This window comes from Anolis sagrei, chromosome Y, assembly GCF_037176765.1.
Source record: "Anolis sagrei isolate rAnoSag1 chromosome Y, rAnoSag1.mat, whole genome shotgun sequence".
Taxonomy (NCBI): domain Eukaryota; kingdom Metazoa; phylum Chordata; class Lepidosauria; order Squamata; family Dactyloidae; genus Anolis; species Anolis sagrei.
Window position 1 is genome coordinate 83966636 of NC_090035.1, and position 12560 is coordinate 83979195.

A 12560-nucleotide genomic window follows, 5' to 3' on the forward strand; every position below is an offset into this window, starting at 1 on the left:
TGTCCCCAAACTACACATCCCTGGGACTTGGGCTCCTGGTGCAACTGCGCATCCCAGGAGGGACATGGATTCAATGGGTCACCTGGCAACACATCCTCACGTCTTGAGGAGACATAAATCCAGGGCGTCCCAAGTTACCAACAAGTGTAACAGTATCTCTTCCAGGAGTGGACACTTCCTGGTGTCTCAGCCCTGTTCTTAACTAGGAGTTGGGTGTTTGTAACCTGGGGACGGCCTGCAGTGACATTCATTGGGAGCCAGAGGAAGAAAGAACGAAAGAGCGAGGGGAGGGGGAGGGAGGGGGGACGCACTGGTGTCGGTGGTCTCGTACTGGCTGTCCTGCTGCAGCTCAAAAATCTCGACCTCCACCCGCGCTTTGGCCGGCACCTCGATGATGCTGTTGATGTGCTCCCGGGCCAAGGCCAGGGCCAGGCGCTCCCCGCGGCCGCAGACGGTCTGGTCATCCAAGATGGCAGCTAGACGGGAGGCAGAGAGAAACACACCACCGTCAGCGCAAAGCCTGCCTTCTCTCGAGGTCAAATGGCCATCTGTCAGGGGGGGTCGGATGGTGCATTCCTCCCTAGCAGGAGGAGGTTGGACTGGATGGCCTTTGGGGGTCCCTTCCTTCCAACTCTAGGATTCTATGTGTCTATAACCCTCTTTTGACATGAACCTGCTAATACCTATGAGGCTGGATGACCATCTGTTGGGGGTGCTTGGATTGTGCTTTTCCTGCATGAAGGCAGAAGGGGGTTGGACTAGATGGCCCATGTTGTCTCCCCCAACTCTACTATTCTATTATTACTATTATTATTATTATTATCACCATCATCCTCCTGCTTGACCTCTCAGAAAGAGAGGCTCCAAGAGGGCTGACCACCAGATGACTCTGGTGCTGTCCGGCCGCAGCCCCTTGCAGCCCTCAAAGGGACAGGAAGGGATAAGGAATGGCGGCTGGCCTGGGCCAAGGGGGGCTGCCTGTCCATCCATCCCACCCCCTTGCAAGCCCCCCTCCCTTGGAGGAATGCCCCCCCCCCCCGCCCTTGTCCTTGCCCCCTGGGCTTACCCATGCGGAGGGAGGAGAGCACCTCGAGGCTCTTGTGGGCCAAGGCGAGAATCAGCAGCAGCAGCAGCGCGGGCAAAGCCGGCATCTTCTACCCCTCCTCATGGAGAAAGTTCGGCCGTGGCCCCTGCGCTGCCACCTGCAAGAGGGGAAGGGAAGGGAGGAGGAAAGGAAAGAAGGAAGGAAGGAAGGAAGGAAGGAAGGAAGGAAGGAAGGAAGGAAGGAAGGGAGGAAAAAGGAGGAAATGAAAGAAAGAAGGAATGAAGGAAGGAAAAAGAAGGAAATGAAAGAAGGAAGGAAGGAAGGAAGGAGAAGGGAAGGGAAGAAAGAAGTAAAAGAAGGTAGAAAGCAAGACAGAAAGGAAGAGAGACAGAAAATGAAGAGAGAGAAAGGAAGGACGGAAGGAAGAAAGGAAGGAAGACAGGAAGGAAGGAGAAGGGAAGGACAAGGGAAGAGAAGAAGAAGGAAATAAAAGAAGAAAGATAGAAAGAAAGACAGACAGGACAGAGACAGAAAGGAAGGAAGGAAAGAAAAAAGGAAGGAAGGAAAGAAGGAAAGAAATAAGAAAGACAGAAAGGAAGGGCAATAGAAGGAAACACATAAAGGAAAATAGGAAGAAAAGAAAAAAGGGAGGAGGGCAGAAGACAGAAAGGAAAGGAAGGAAGGAAGATAGAAAGACAGAAAGGAAGAGAGGCAGAAAGGAAGAGAGAAAGGAAGGAAGGAAAGAAGGAGGAGGAAATAAAATAAGAAAGTAGGGGGAAGGGGAGAAGGGAAGGGGAAGAGAAGGAAAGAAGAAGGAAATGAAAGAAGGAAGGACAGAAGTCAGAAAGTCGGAAAGGAGAGTGACAGAAAGGAAGGAAAGAAGGAAAGAAAGAAAGAAAGAAAGAAAGAAAGAAGAAAGACAGAAAGGAAGGAATGAAGATAGAAAGACAGAGGGGGAAATTGAAAGGAAGTAAGTAAGTAAGTAAGTAAGGAAGGAAGGAAGGAAGGAAGAGGGGAGGGAAGGAATACAGAAAGAAAGAAAGAAAGACAAGAAGGAAGAATTAAATATCATATTATGGCCTTTTGACCCTTCATCCCGTAGGAATAAATCCTCCTCCTCCTCACCATCTTCAGGGAGGTGGGGGGGGGGGGTTGCTGTGGTTTCTGAATATACTTTTATGGATTTCAACGGGATGGTTTAATATTAAACGGGTTTAATACCAATGATATTTATTTCTGCTTTAATATTTTTGCATATATTTGTAGATTTTCAAATGGTATCAGAAGGCTTTGAATGGAAAGCAGCGTTGAGTCTCCTGGTGGAGAGACAAAGCGGGGTCTCAATCATGAGGAGGAGGATGATGGGGATGGTGATCTTGTGCCTGATGCGCCTGCCTCGCTTGCTCCCTCCTTTTGCGCTGGAGTGCTGGTCCCGCTGTGAGCTGAGTCAGCAGCATCCCTCCCTCTGCACATGGCGTTGCTCTCACCTTGAGCATTAGCAGGATTTTCCCCTTTTGCCACACAACCATCATCATCATCATCATCATCATCATCATCATATTTAATTACTTATTAATCACCCTCCATCCGAGAATGCTCCAGGCGATTTACAGCTAAATTGTAAAATATAAAATTCATAAATACAAAAATTAAAAATTAACAGAGATCGAATGCTCTGGTAAAAAGCCAGGTCTTAAGTGTGAGAGTAAAAGGTCCTAAGTCACGCATGGCTCTCATGTAGGGCGGCACAGAATTCCATAAGCCATAGGCAACGGAGACAATGCAAAAAGGGGGTCCCAGAGCAAACGGGGAGGTCTCCAAGGGCTGCCCCCTCCCTTTTGTCCTATCAGATTGAGCCAGAAAGGGAGCCTGGAGGGGAGGCCTGGCCCCAGGGGCGGCTCAAGCATTACTCAGGGTAAGCAGTTGCCAGGGGCGGCTCGTCCATTACGCGAAGTAAGCGGTCGCAGAACACTTTTTTTTTGCCAGGGGCGCAGAGGCGTCTCTGTAAATGCCCCTCAACCGCCACTTGAGGAGCGCCCCCCCCAGCTCACAACAGCCCTAGCAGTCCGGGGGGAGCCTTGGCTTTCTTGCCCCACTGCCGGGCGATCGTCTTCCCAAAGGGGCCGGGCCCTTGAGCCTCACCTAGCCCCTCTCGTTCCTGCTCCACCCAGCCACTGGGTGCGCGAGCAGAGCCAGCGCTCAATCGTTCTCCGTGTTCGATCCCTTCCCAATCACCGGCTCCCTTTCCCGATCCCCTGGCGCTCCACCCGCCTCCTCTCCTCTCCCCAATCCGCGGGTGGGCCAAGGGGCGGAGCCGCCGCGCCTGGCCCGCTTTGGGTCCGTAGGCGTGTCTGAAGACCCCAGCGTGCACACCAAAAGTGGCCTCTTCTCCTGACTTTCTCTTCAGCCATTGGGACCAAGAGAGATAGAGAGAGAGAGAGAGAGAGAGAGAGAGAGAGAGCCCCTCCGGCTGGAGGTATCTCCCACCTCCGCTCCCCCCTTTGTTTTTGCGCCTACCTTCAGGAAAGGTGGGCATCTCCACCTACCAAAAAGTCGCCTCTTCTCCTGACTTTCTCTTCAGCCATTGGGACCAAGAGAGAGAGAGAGAGAGAGCCCCTCTGGCTGGAGGTATCTCCCACCTCCGCTCCCTCCTTTGTTTTTGCGCCTACCTTCAGGAAAGGTGGGCATCTCCACCTACCAAAAAGTCGCCTCTTCTCCTGACTTTCTCTTCAGCCATTGGGACCAAGAGAGAGAGAGAGAGAGAGCCCCTCTGGCTGGAGGTATCTCCCACCTCCGCTCCCTCCTTTGTTTTTGCGCCTACCTTCAGGAAAGGTGGGCATCTCCACCTACCAAAAAGTCGCCTCTTCTCCTGACTTTCTCTTCAGCCATTGGGACCAAGAGAGAGAGAGAGAGAGAGCCCCTCTGGCTGGAGGTATCTCCCACCTCCACTCCCTCCTTTGTTTTTGCGCCTACCTTCAGGAAAGGTGGGCATCTCCACCTCTCTCTCTCTCTTGGTCCCAATGGCTGAGGAGAAAGTCAGGAGAAGAGGTGACTTTTGGTGCACACGCTGGGGTCTTCAGGCACGCCTCCGGACCCAAAGCGGGCCAGGCAAGGGAGCAAGTGCGGCAAGTGTCGTTACTGGGATATATGAGCTGTGGTGTTGGAGGAAAGTTCTGAGAGTGCCTTGGACTGCGAGAAGATCCCACCAGTCCATCCTCCAGGAAAGAAAGCCCGACTGCTCACTGGAGGGAAGAAGACTAGAGACAAAGTTGAAGTACTTTGGACACATCATGAGGAGACAGCAAAGCCTAGAGAAGGGAATGATGCTGGGGAAAGTGGAAGGCAAAAGGAAGAGGGGCCGACCAAGGGCAAGGTGGGTGGATGGCATCCTTGAAGTGACTGGACTGACCTTGAAGGAGCTGGGGGTGGTGACGGCCGACAGGGAGCTCTGGCATGGACTGGTCCATGAGGTCACGAAGAGTCGGAGACGACTGAACGAATGAACAACAACAACATAGTTCACCTACAATCAAAGAGCATTCTGAACTCCACCAAGGATGGAATTGAACCAAATATGGCACACAGAACTCCCACGACCAACAGAAAATATATATCAATGGTTGGCAGAAAATCCTACAATATCTGCTTTGAATTGGGTCCACACTCAGATAATGTGGGATTTTCTGCCTTGATATTCTGAGATGTAGGGCTGTGTGGAAGGGCCCTGGGTTCACACTGCCCTATATCCCAGTTAAAAGCAGAAAATGTGGGATTTTATTCAGCTGTGTCACCTTCTACCTTTTATTTTTCAGTGATAGGTTTGGGGGGCGGGGGGGGGGCAAATACTGCTTGCTTACACTTGAAAATTACCTAGGGCCGGCCCTACCTGGCCCCTTTGCAAGGAGAGACTCTTGGATGATACGCTGCAAGGCTGTTATCACTGGAAAGAGGATATCTATGAAGGAGAATTGGGAGTCCAAATTGGGGGGGGGGGGGTTATGATGGGGGGGCAGAGTAAAATATAAGAAATGGAATCAGACAATTGTAATGAAAAAGAAATAAAATAATACCAAGAGAAGAGGTATAACTGTTCGCAGGAGGGGGAAATGGATACGTCTAAGCCAACAATGTGATGTGGCCAATGGGATTTTGGCATAGTGTCTAGATCTAGGGAAGTCATGCTTCCCATGCTCTATTCCGCCTTGGTTAGACCACTTTACCTGGAATATTGTGTCCAATTCTAGGCACCACAATTCTGGGCACCACAATTCAAGAGAGATATTGACTCTAAGCTGGAATGTGTCCAGAGGAGGGTGACTCAAATGATCAAGGGTCTGGAGAACAAGCCCTATGAGGAGCGGCTTAAGGAGCTGGGCATGTTTAGCCTGAAGAAGAGAAGAAGGCTGAGAGGAGATATGATGATAGCCATGTATAAATATGTGAGAGGAAGCCACAGGGAGGAGGAGGGAGCAGATCAAGGGTCTGGAGAACAAGCCCTATGAGGAGCGGCTTAAGGAGCTGGGCATGTTTAGCCTGAAGAAGAGAAGGCTGAGAGGAGATATGACAGCCATGGATAAATATGTGAGAGGAAGCCACAAGGAGGAGGAGGGAGCAAGCTTCCTTTCTGCTTCCCTGGAGACTAAGACACGAAACAATGGCTTCAAACTACAAGAGAGGAGATTCCATCTGAACATGAGGAAGAACTTCCCGACTGTGAGAGCCGTTCAGCAGTGGAACTCTCTGCCCCGGAGTGTGGTGGAGGCTCCTTCTTTGGAAGCTTTTAAGCAGAGGCTGGATGGCCATCTGTCAGGGGTGCTTTGAATGCAATATTCCTGCTTCTTGGCAGAATGGGGTTGGACTGGATGATGGCCCAGGAGGTCTCTTCCCACTCTAGGATTCTAGGATTCTATGATTCTAAGTAGCAGGTAAGGATAGAAATGCCAAGGATAGGAAAGCAAGAATCCACAGAGATGTGCAAAGCGGAATACAGGAATGTTGCCTTTTATGGCCATCGTTACCATTGATCTGCATCACCAAATATTGTAAAATTATTTATTAAAAGAAAGAGAGAAGAGATGGATCCGCAAAAGGAAGCACCAATGGTATCTCTCCAGATGCTGGTCACTGTGGGGCAGGAGGGGCTTTCGACCCCAAAAATCCTTATTATCACTATGGGTATTATTATTATTATTATTATTATTATTATTATTATTATTATTATATACTTCACTTTTTCTCTCCACAAAAGGACTCAAAGTGGTTTTGCATCCATTATTAGTATTATAATTTATAATAATAATAATAATAATTATTATTATTTACTTCACTTTTTCTCTCCACAGAAAGACTCAAAGTGGATTTGTATCCATTATTATTATTATTATGTATTATAATGTATTATTATTATTATTATTATTATTATTATTATTATTTACTTCACTTTTTCTCTCCACAGAAAGACCCAAAGTGGTTTTGTATCCGTTATTAGTATTATAATGTATTATAATGTATTATTATTAATATTATTATTATTATTTACTTCACTTTTTCTCTCCACAGAAAGACCCAAAGTGGTTTTGTATCTGTTATTAGTATTATTATTATTATTATTATTAATAATAATAATAATAATAATACCCCCCTTTTCTCTCCATGTGGAGAGTCAAAGTTGGAATGCACCTAGTTTGGAGGGGCTTTACCGAGGGGTCAGAATGGATGCCCTTTGGGTTCCCCTCCACTCTTCGTTTCCCCTTGTTTCGCTACAAAATGCTAGAGAAAACTCATAACTACCCCAAGGAGCAGATTTTGGTGCATTGTTTTCCTCAGAAAGGTTTCCAAGGAGGGGAAGCCAGAGCCTCTTTCTCATTCACAGCCATCAAAGGAAAGGATCCTGGACACACGGAGTTCTTTCTGCAGGACCAACGTGACCCTGAATGAACTCTCAATTTCAACAGAAAGGAAGAGACCATGAAAATGAACAAAATCTGGCTACCAGTATTAAAAAACTCTAAAATTATAACAGCTAAACAACAGAGAGGGAAAAACCAGGCACAGATTAACACCTCCCAGCAAGAGATTTTCCCAGGCTCAGGCAGGCCTTCAAATGCTAATGAAGGTGATCAGCTAAACATTCACACCTAGCTGCAGCAGGGAAGAGCTCCTTGCCCCACCCCAGCCATTCCACAGATATATAAACCCATTTTTCCTACTTCCAACAGACCTCACTACCTCTGAGGATGCTTGCCATAGATGCAGGCGAAACGTCAGGAGAAATGCCTCTAGAACATGGCTCTATAGCCCGAAAAAACCCACAAGAACCTAACTCTCAGCCTCTTGGAGACACCTACACCAACGCATTTGAATATTCAAATCTGGCTCCGCCTTCCCTTGCTCCCATTCCTTTCTCACCTGGGTCCCTGAGGCCAGGTACAGCAAGCACAAATACACACAAGGAGGGAAACACACTCATGCACAAACACAACAATCCACAGCCACCCCCACCTACGGATTCTGGGCATTGCAAAAGTAACTTTCCCAGGCGGAGGCGTCTCCTCTGGTTTGGGCATCCCCATCCCAGGCAGTCACCATTGCCTAGCAACGGGATGCTGCTAAGGAGGCGTTGCTAGGCACCACCTCCCGAAGAGAGGAGCCTCCAAAGCAGATTGGCCACGGGTGAGATTATTTGCATTTCGTGGACACCTAATGAGTTGGGCCCATTGGGAGGAGAAGGAAAGGACCGGCGGGCACGCAGGAAGATCTGCTGCAACGCTTGTCATCATAAACCCAGATTGAGCTACATTAGATGGACTGCATAGACTCATATCATCCAGTTCGCGCTGCTCTGCATTGGGACATATTGAGTCTACACTGTCTATATAATGCAGATCAATCTGATAACACAGATGGGGCTTCAAGGGGCTTCTCAACTGCTGGGAAATGCCACCATGTCACACTATTCCTGGGTTATAAATACCATTACTTCCTAATAAAAGCAAGGAATAATAATAATAATAATAATAATAATAATAATAATAATTTATAGTATAATATATGATAACAATTGCAAAGTATATTACTATATATATATATATATATATATATATATATATATGGTATTGCAATATGTTATAAAACAACACTATGCAACACAATTTTTGTTCCTTGGATATAAATGTCATTACTTCCTAATAAAAGCATGGAATAATAATAAAATAATACTAATAAATAAATAATATATATATATATATATATATAACCATATATATTACATATAATATAATAATATATTACTATATATAATATAATATATAATAGCAAGATACAATGAATAATATACAAATAATAATGTACATTATTACATATAACAGCAACACTATGTTACACCATATATGTTCCTTGGTTATACATGTCATTATTTCCTAATAAAAACATGTAAAAATAATAACAATAATACTAATAATATATGATATAATATATAATAATAGCCATATATTACATATATTATTATTATATAATATAATAATGTAATATATAATAAGAGCAAGATACAATGAATAATAATAATAATAATAATAATAATAATAATAATATATTATTATTATTATTATTATTATATATAACAGCAACAGTATGTAACAACATCTTTGTTCTGGAGTTATAAATGTCATTATTTCCTAATAAAAACATGGAATAATAATAACAATAATACTAATAAATATTATATATAATATATAATAATAGCCACATATATTTCATATAATATTAATATAATATATTATTATATATAATATAATATAACGTATATTAATAGCAAGATATAATGTGTAAGATATAATGTATAATATAAAATACTAATATCTTATTATATATAACAGCAACACTATGTAACACCATCTTTGTTCTGGGGTATAAATGTCATTATTTCCTAATAAAAACATGGAATAATAATAATAATAAATATAATATATAATGATAGCCATATATATTACATATAATATAAATATAATATATTATTATATATAATAATATTATATATAGCAATAGCAAGATACAATGAATCATATAAAAATAATAATAATAATATATTATTATATATAACAGCAACACTATGTAACACCACCTTTGTTCCTGGGTTGTAAATGTCATTATTTCCTAATAAAAACATGGAGTAATAATAATAATAATAATATATTATAATAGCAATATATATTACATATAATATTAATATAATATATTATTATATATAATAATAGCAAGATACAATGAATAATATAAAAATAATAATAATATATTATTATATATAACAGCAACACTATGTAACACCATCTTTGTTCCTGGGTTATAAATGTCATTATTTCCTAATAAAAACATGGAATAATATTAATAATATTAATAAATATAATACATAATAATAGCCATATATATTACATGTAATATTAATATAATATATTATATATAATAATTGTAATACAATGGTATGGTTGCTGATGACACGATAAATAAAAAATATATAATAATATTATATATAGCAATAGCAAGATATAATGTATAATATAAATATAATAATATTATATATAACAGCAACGCTATGTAACACCATCCTTGTCATTATTTCCTGATTGGTTCTATCATGGGGAAATTTTATTAAACCGCACAAACTTTGCAAAAGCATTGTCGAAGGCTTTCATGGCTAGAATCACTAGGTTCTTGTGGGTTTTTTCACCCAGAGGGAAAGTGTTCCTGCCAGACATCAAGGGAACCACTGATCGCATAGGGAAGCTGATGAGGAAACACAACAGACAAACTATCTCCAGACCCACCAAGAAAATCCAACCAATGCTACGTTCAGCAAAGGACAAGAGGGATCCTCTCACCTCTGCAGGAGTCTACCATTGTGTACCATGCAGCTGTGGACAAGAAGTCTATGTGGGGACCCCCAAACGCAGCATTGCCCAACACACGAATCCAGGAACATGGAAGGCACTGCAGACTCCTTCAACCAGAGAAGTCAGCCATAGCAGAGCACCTGAGGAACCAGCCTGGACACAGAATACTATTTGAGAACACAAAAATGCTGAACCACACCAACAACCACCATGTCAGACTACACAGAGAAGCCATTGAAATCCACAAGAAGCAGGTGGACAATTTCAACAGAAAGGAAGAAACCATGAAAATGAACGAAATCTGGCTACCAGTATTAAAAAACTCTAAAATTATAACAGCTAAACAACAGAGAGGAAACAACCAGGCACAGATTAACACCTCCCAGCAACAGATTTTCCCAGGCTCAGGCAGGCCTTCAAGTGCTAATGAAGGTGATCAGCTGAACATTCACACCTAACTGCAGCAGGGAAGAGCTCCTTGCCCCACCCCAGCCATTCCACAGATATATAAACCCATTTTTCCTACTTCCAACAGACCTCACTACCTCTGAGGATGCTTGCCATAGATGCAGGCGAAACGTCAGGAGAGAATGCCTCTAGAACATGGCTCTATAGCCCGAAAAAACCCACAAGAACCTATTTGCAAAAGCACCTTTTGCCATAATTTTGCAATGAGTATCTCAATAGCAAGTCTCAACCCATTGCAACCTAGTTTGTGGCCAAACCAAGTTTCTGGAGTAGAAGAACTACTTCCAAAGTCACAACTCAACAGGAAATAACACTTTCCAACCAGGAACAAAGATATTAATTTTTTAAAATTTTTGTAACATAGTGTAACTCTTCCACGTCCCTATTGCCACGTCTTTTCTGCAATGTTGACATCGTAACCACCCTGGGGAGCCCCTTCCGCTTGGATGAGACCCCAAGGCTATTGAGCCCCCCCCCCCCCCCCCCGGAGCCCAAAGAGTCCCTCAATCCTCATTGACTTGCATGAGCCTCCTTTGCATTCTGGGCACATTCAGGGCAGACACATTGGCATCCCGAGTTCAAGCCACAACAGGCACTTTCCGCCACAAAACTCAACTTCTCTGTGCAAGACGTGTCTCTTGCAACCTGGCTTGGGTGCAAACGTTGAGCCAAGGAAGGGGCCAAATATGGAGCCTTCCCACTGATAAACCCTGGTGTGTTTTGGAGTCTCCTGGGCCTTGATTTCAGCCAAACCCGTTTCCTCGGTTGGCATTATATGAGAAGCCTATAAGCAGACACAAGCTGTGTCCCACAAAGTAGGTTTCCTAAACAAGGCACAGCGGCCACATCCAGCTGAGCAAGAGAACAAGCCCTATGAGGAGCGGCTTAAGGAGCTGGGCATGTTTAGCCTGAAGAAGAGAAGGCTGAGAGGAGATATGATGGGAGCCATGGATAAATATGTGAGAGGAAGCCACAGGGAGGAGGAGGGAGCAAGCTTCCTTTCTGCTTCCCTGGAGACTAGGGTCTGGAGAACAAGCCCTATGAGGAGCGGCTTAAGGAGCTGGGCATGTTTAGCTTGAAGAAGAGAAGGCTGAGAGGAGATATGATGAGAGCGATGTATAAATATGTGAGAGGAAGCCACAGGGGAGGAGGAGCAGATAAGGGGTCTGGAGAACAAGCCCTATGAGGAGCGGCTTAAGGAGTTGGGCATGTTTAGCCTGAAGAAGAGAAGGCTGAGAGGAGATATGATAGCTATGTAGAAATATGTGAGAGGAAGCCACAGGGAGGAGGGAGCAGATCAGGGGTCTGGAGAACAAGCCCTATGAGGCACGGCTTAAGGAGCTGGGCATGTTTAGCCTGGAGAAGGCTGAGAGGAGATATGAGAGCCATGTATAAATATGTGAGAGGAAGCCCCAGGGAGGAGGGAGCAGATCAGGGGTCTGGAGAACAAGCCCTATGAGGCGCGGCTTAAGGAGCTGGCATGTTTAGCCTGAAGAAGAGAAGGCTGAGAGGAGACATGATAGCCATGTATAAATATGTGAGAGGAAGCCACAGGGAGGAGGGAGCAGATCAGGGGTCTGGAGAACAAGCCCTATGAGGCACGGCTTAAGGAGCTGGGCATGTTTAGCCTGAAGAAGAGAAGGCTGAGAGGAGACATGATGAGACTCAAAAGACTCAAAGTGGTTTTGTATCTATTATTAGTATTATAATGTAATGTATTATTATTATTATTATTATTATTATTATTAATACCTCTTTTTCCTCTCTACGTGGAGACTCAAAGCGGGAATGCACCTAGTTTGGAGGGACTTTGCCGAGGGGTCAGAATGGATGACCTTTGGGTTCCCCTCCACTTTTCGTTTCCCCTTGTTTTGCTACAAAATGCTAGAGAAAACCCATAACTACCCCAAGGAGCAGATTTTGGTGCATTAGTGTCCAGAGGAGGGTGACTAAAATAATCAAGGGTCTGGAGAACAAGCCCTATGAGGAGCGGCTTAAGGAGCTGGGCATGTTTAGCCTGAAGAAGAGAAGGCTGAGAGGAGACATGATGAGACGCCATGTATAAATATGTGAGAGGAAGCCACAGGGAGGAGGAGGGAGCAAGCTTGTTTTCTGCTTCCCTGGAGACTAGGACGCAAGGGAACAATGGCTTCAAACTACAA

At 44.1% G+C, this 12560-nt stretch overlaps 1 protein-coding gene across 1 annotated transcript in view; it reads right to left on the minus strand.

The window, feature by feature from the left end:
• LOC132769659 (glutamate receptor ionotropic, kainate 5-like) overlaps positions 1 to 12560 on the minus strand; it is a 95398-nt gene that overhangs the window by 58999 nt on the left and 23839 nt on the right. The window contains 2 exon segments of the mRNA XM_067461894.1: positions 312 to 476; positions 1067 to 1202. Coding sequence (XP_067317995.1) covers positions 312 to 476; positions 1067 to 1151 — 250 coding nt within the window. The 5' untranslated portion in view covers positions 1152 to 1202.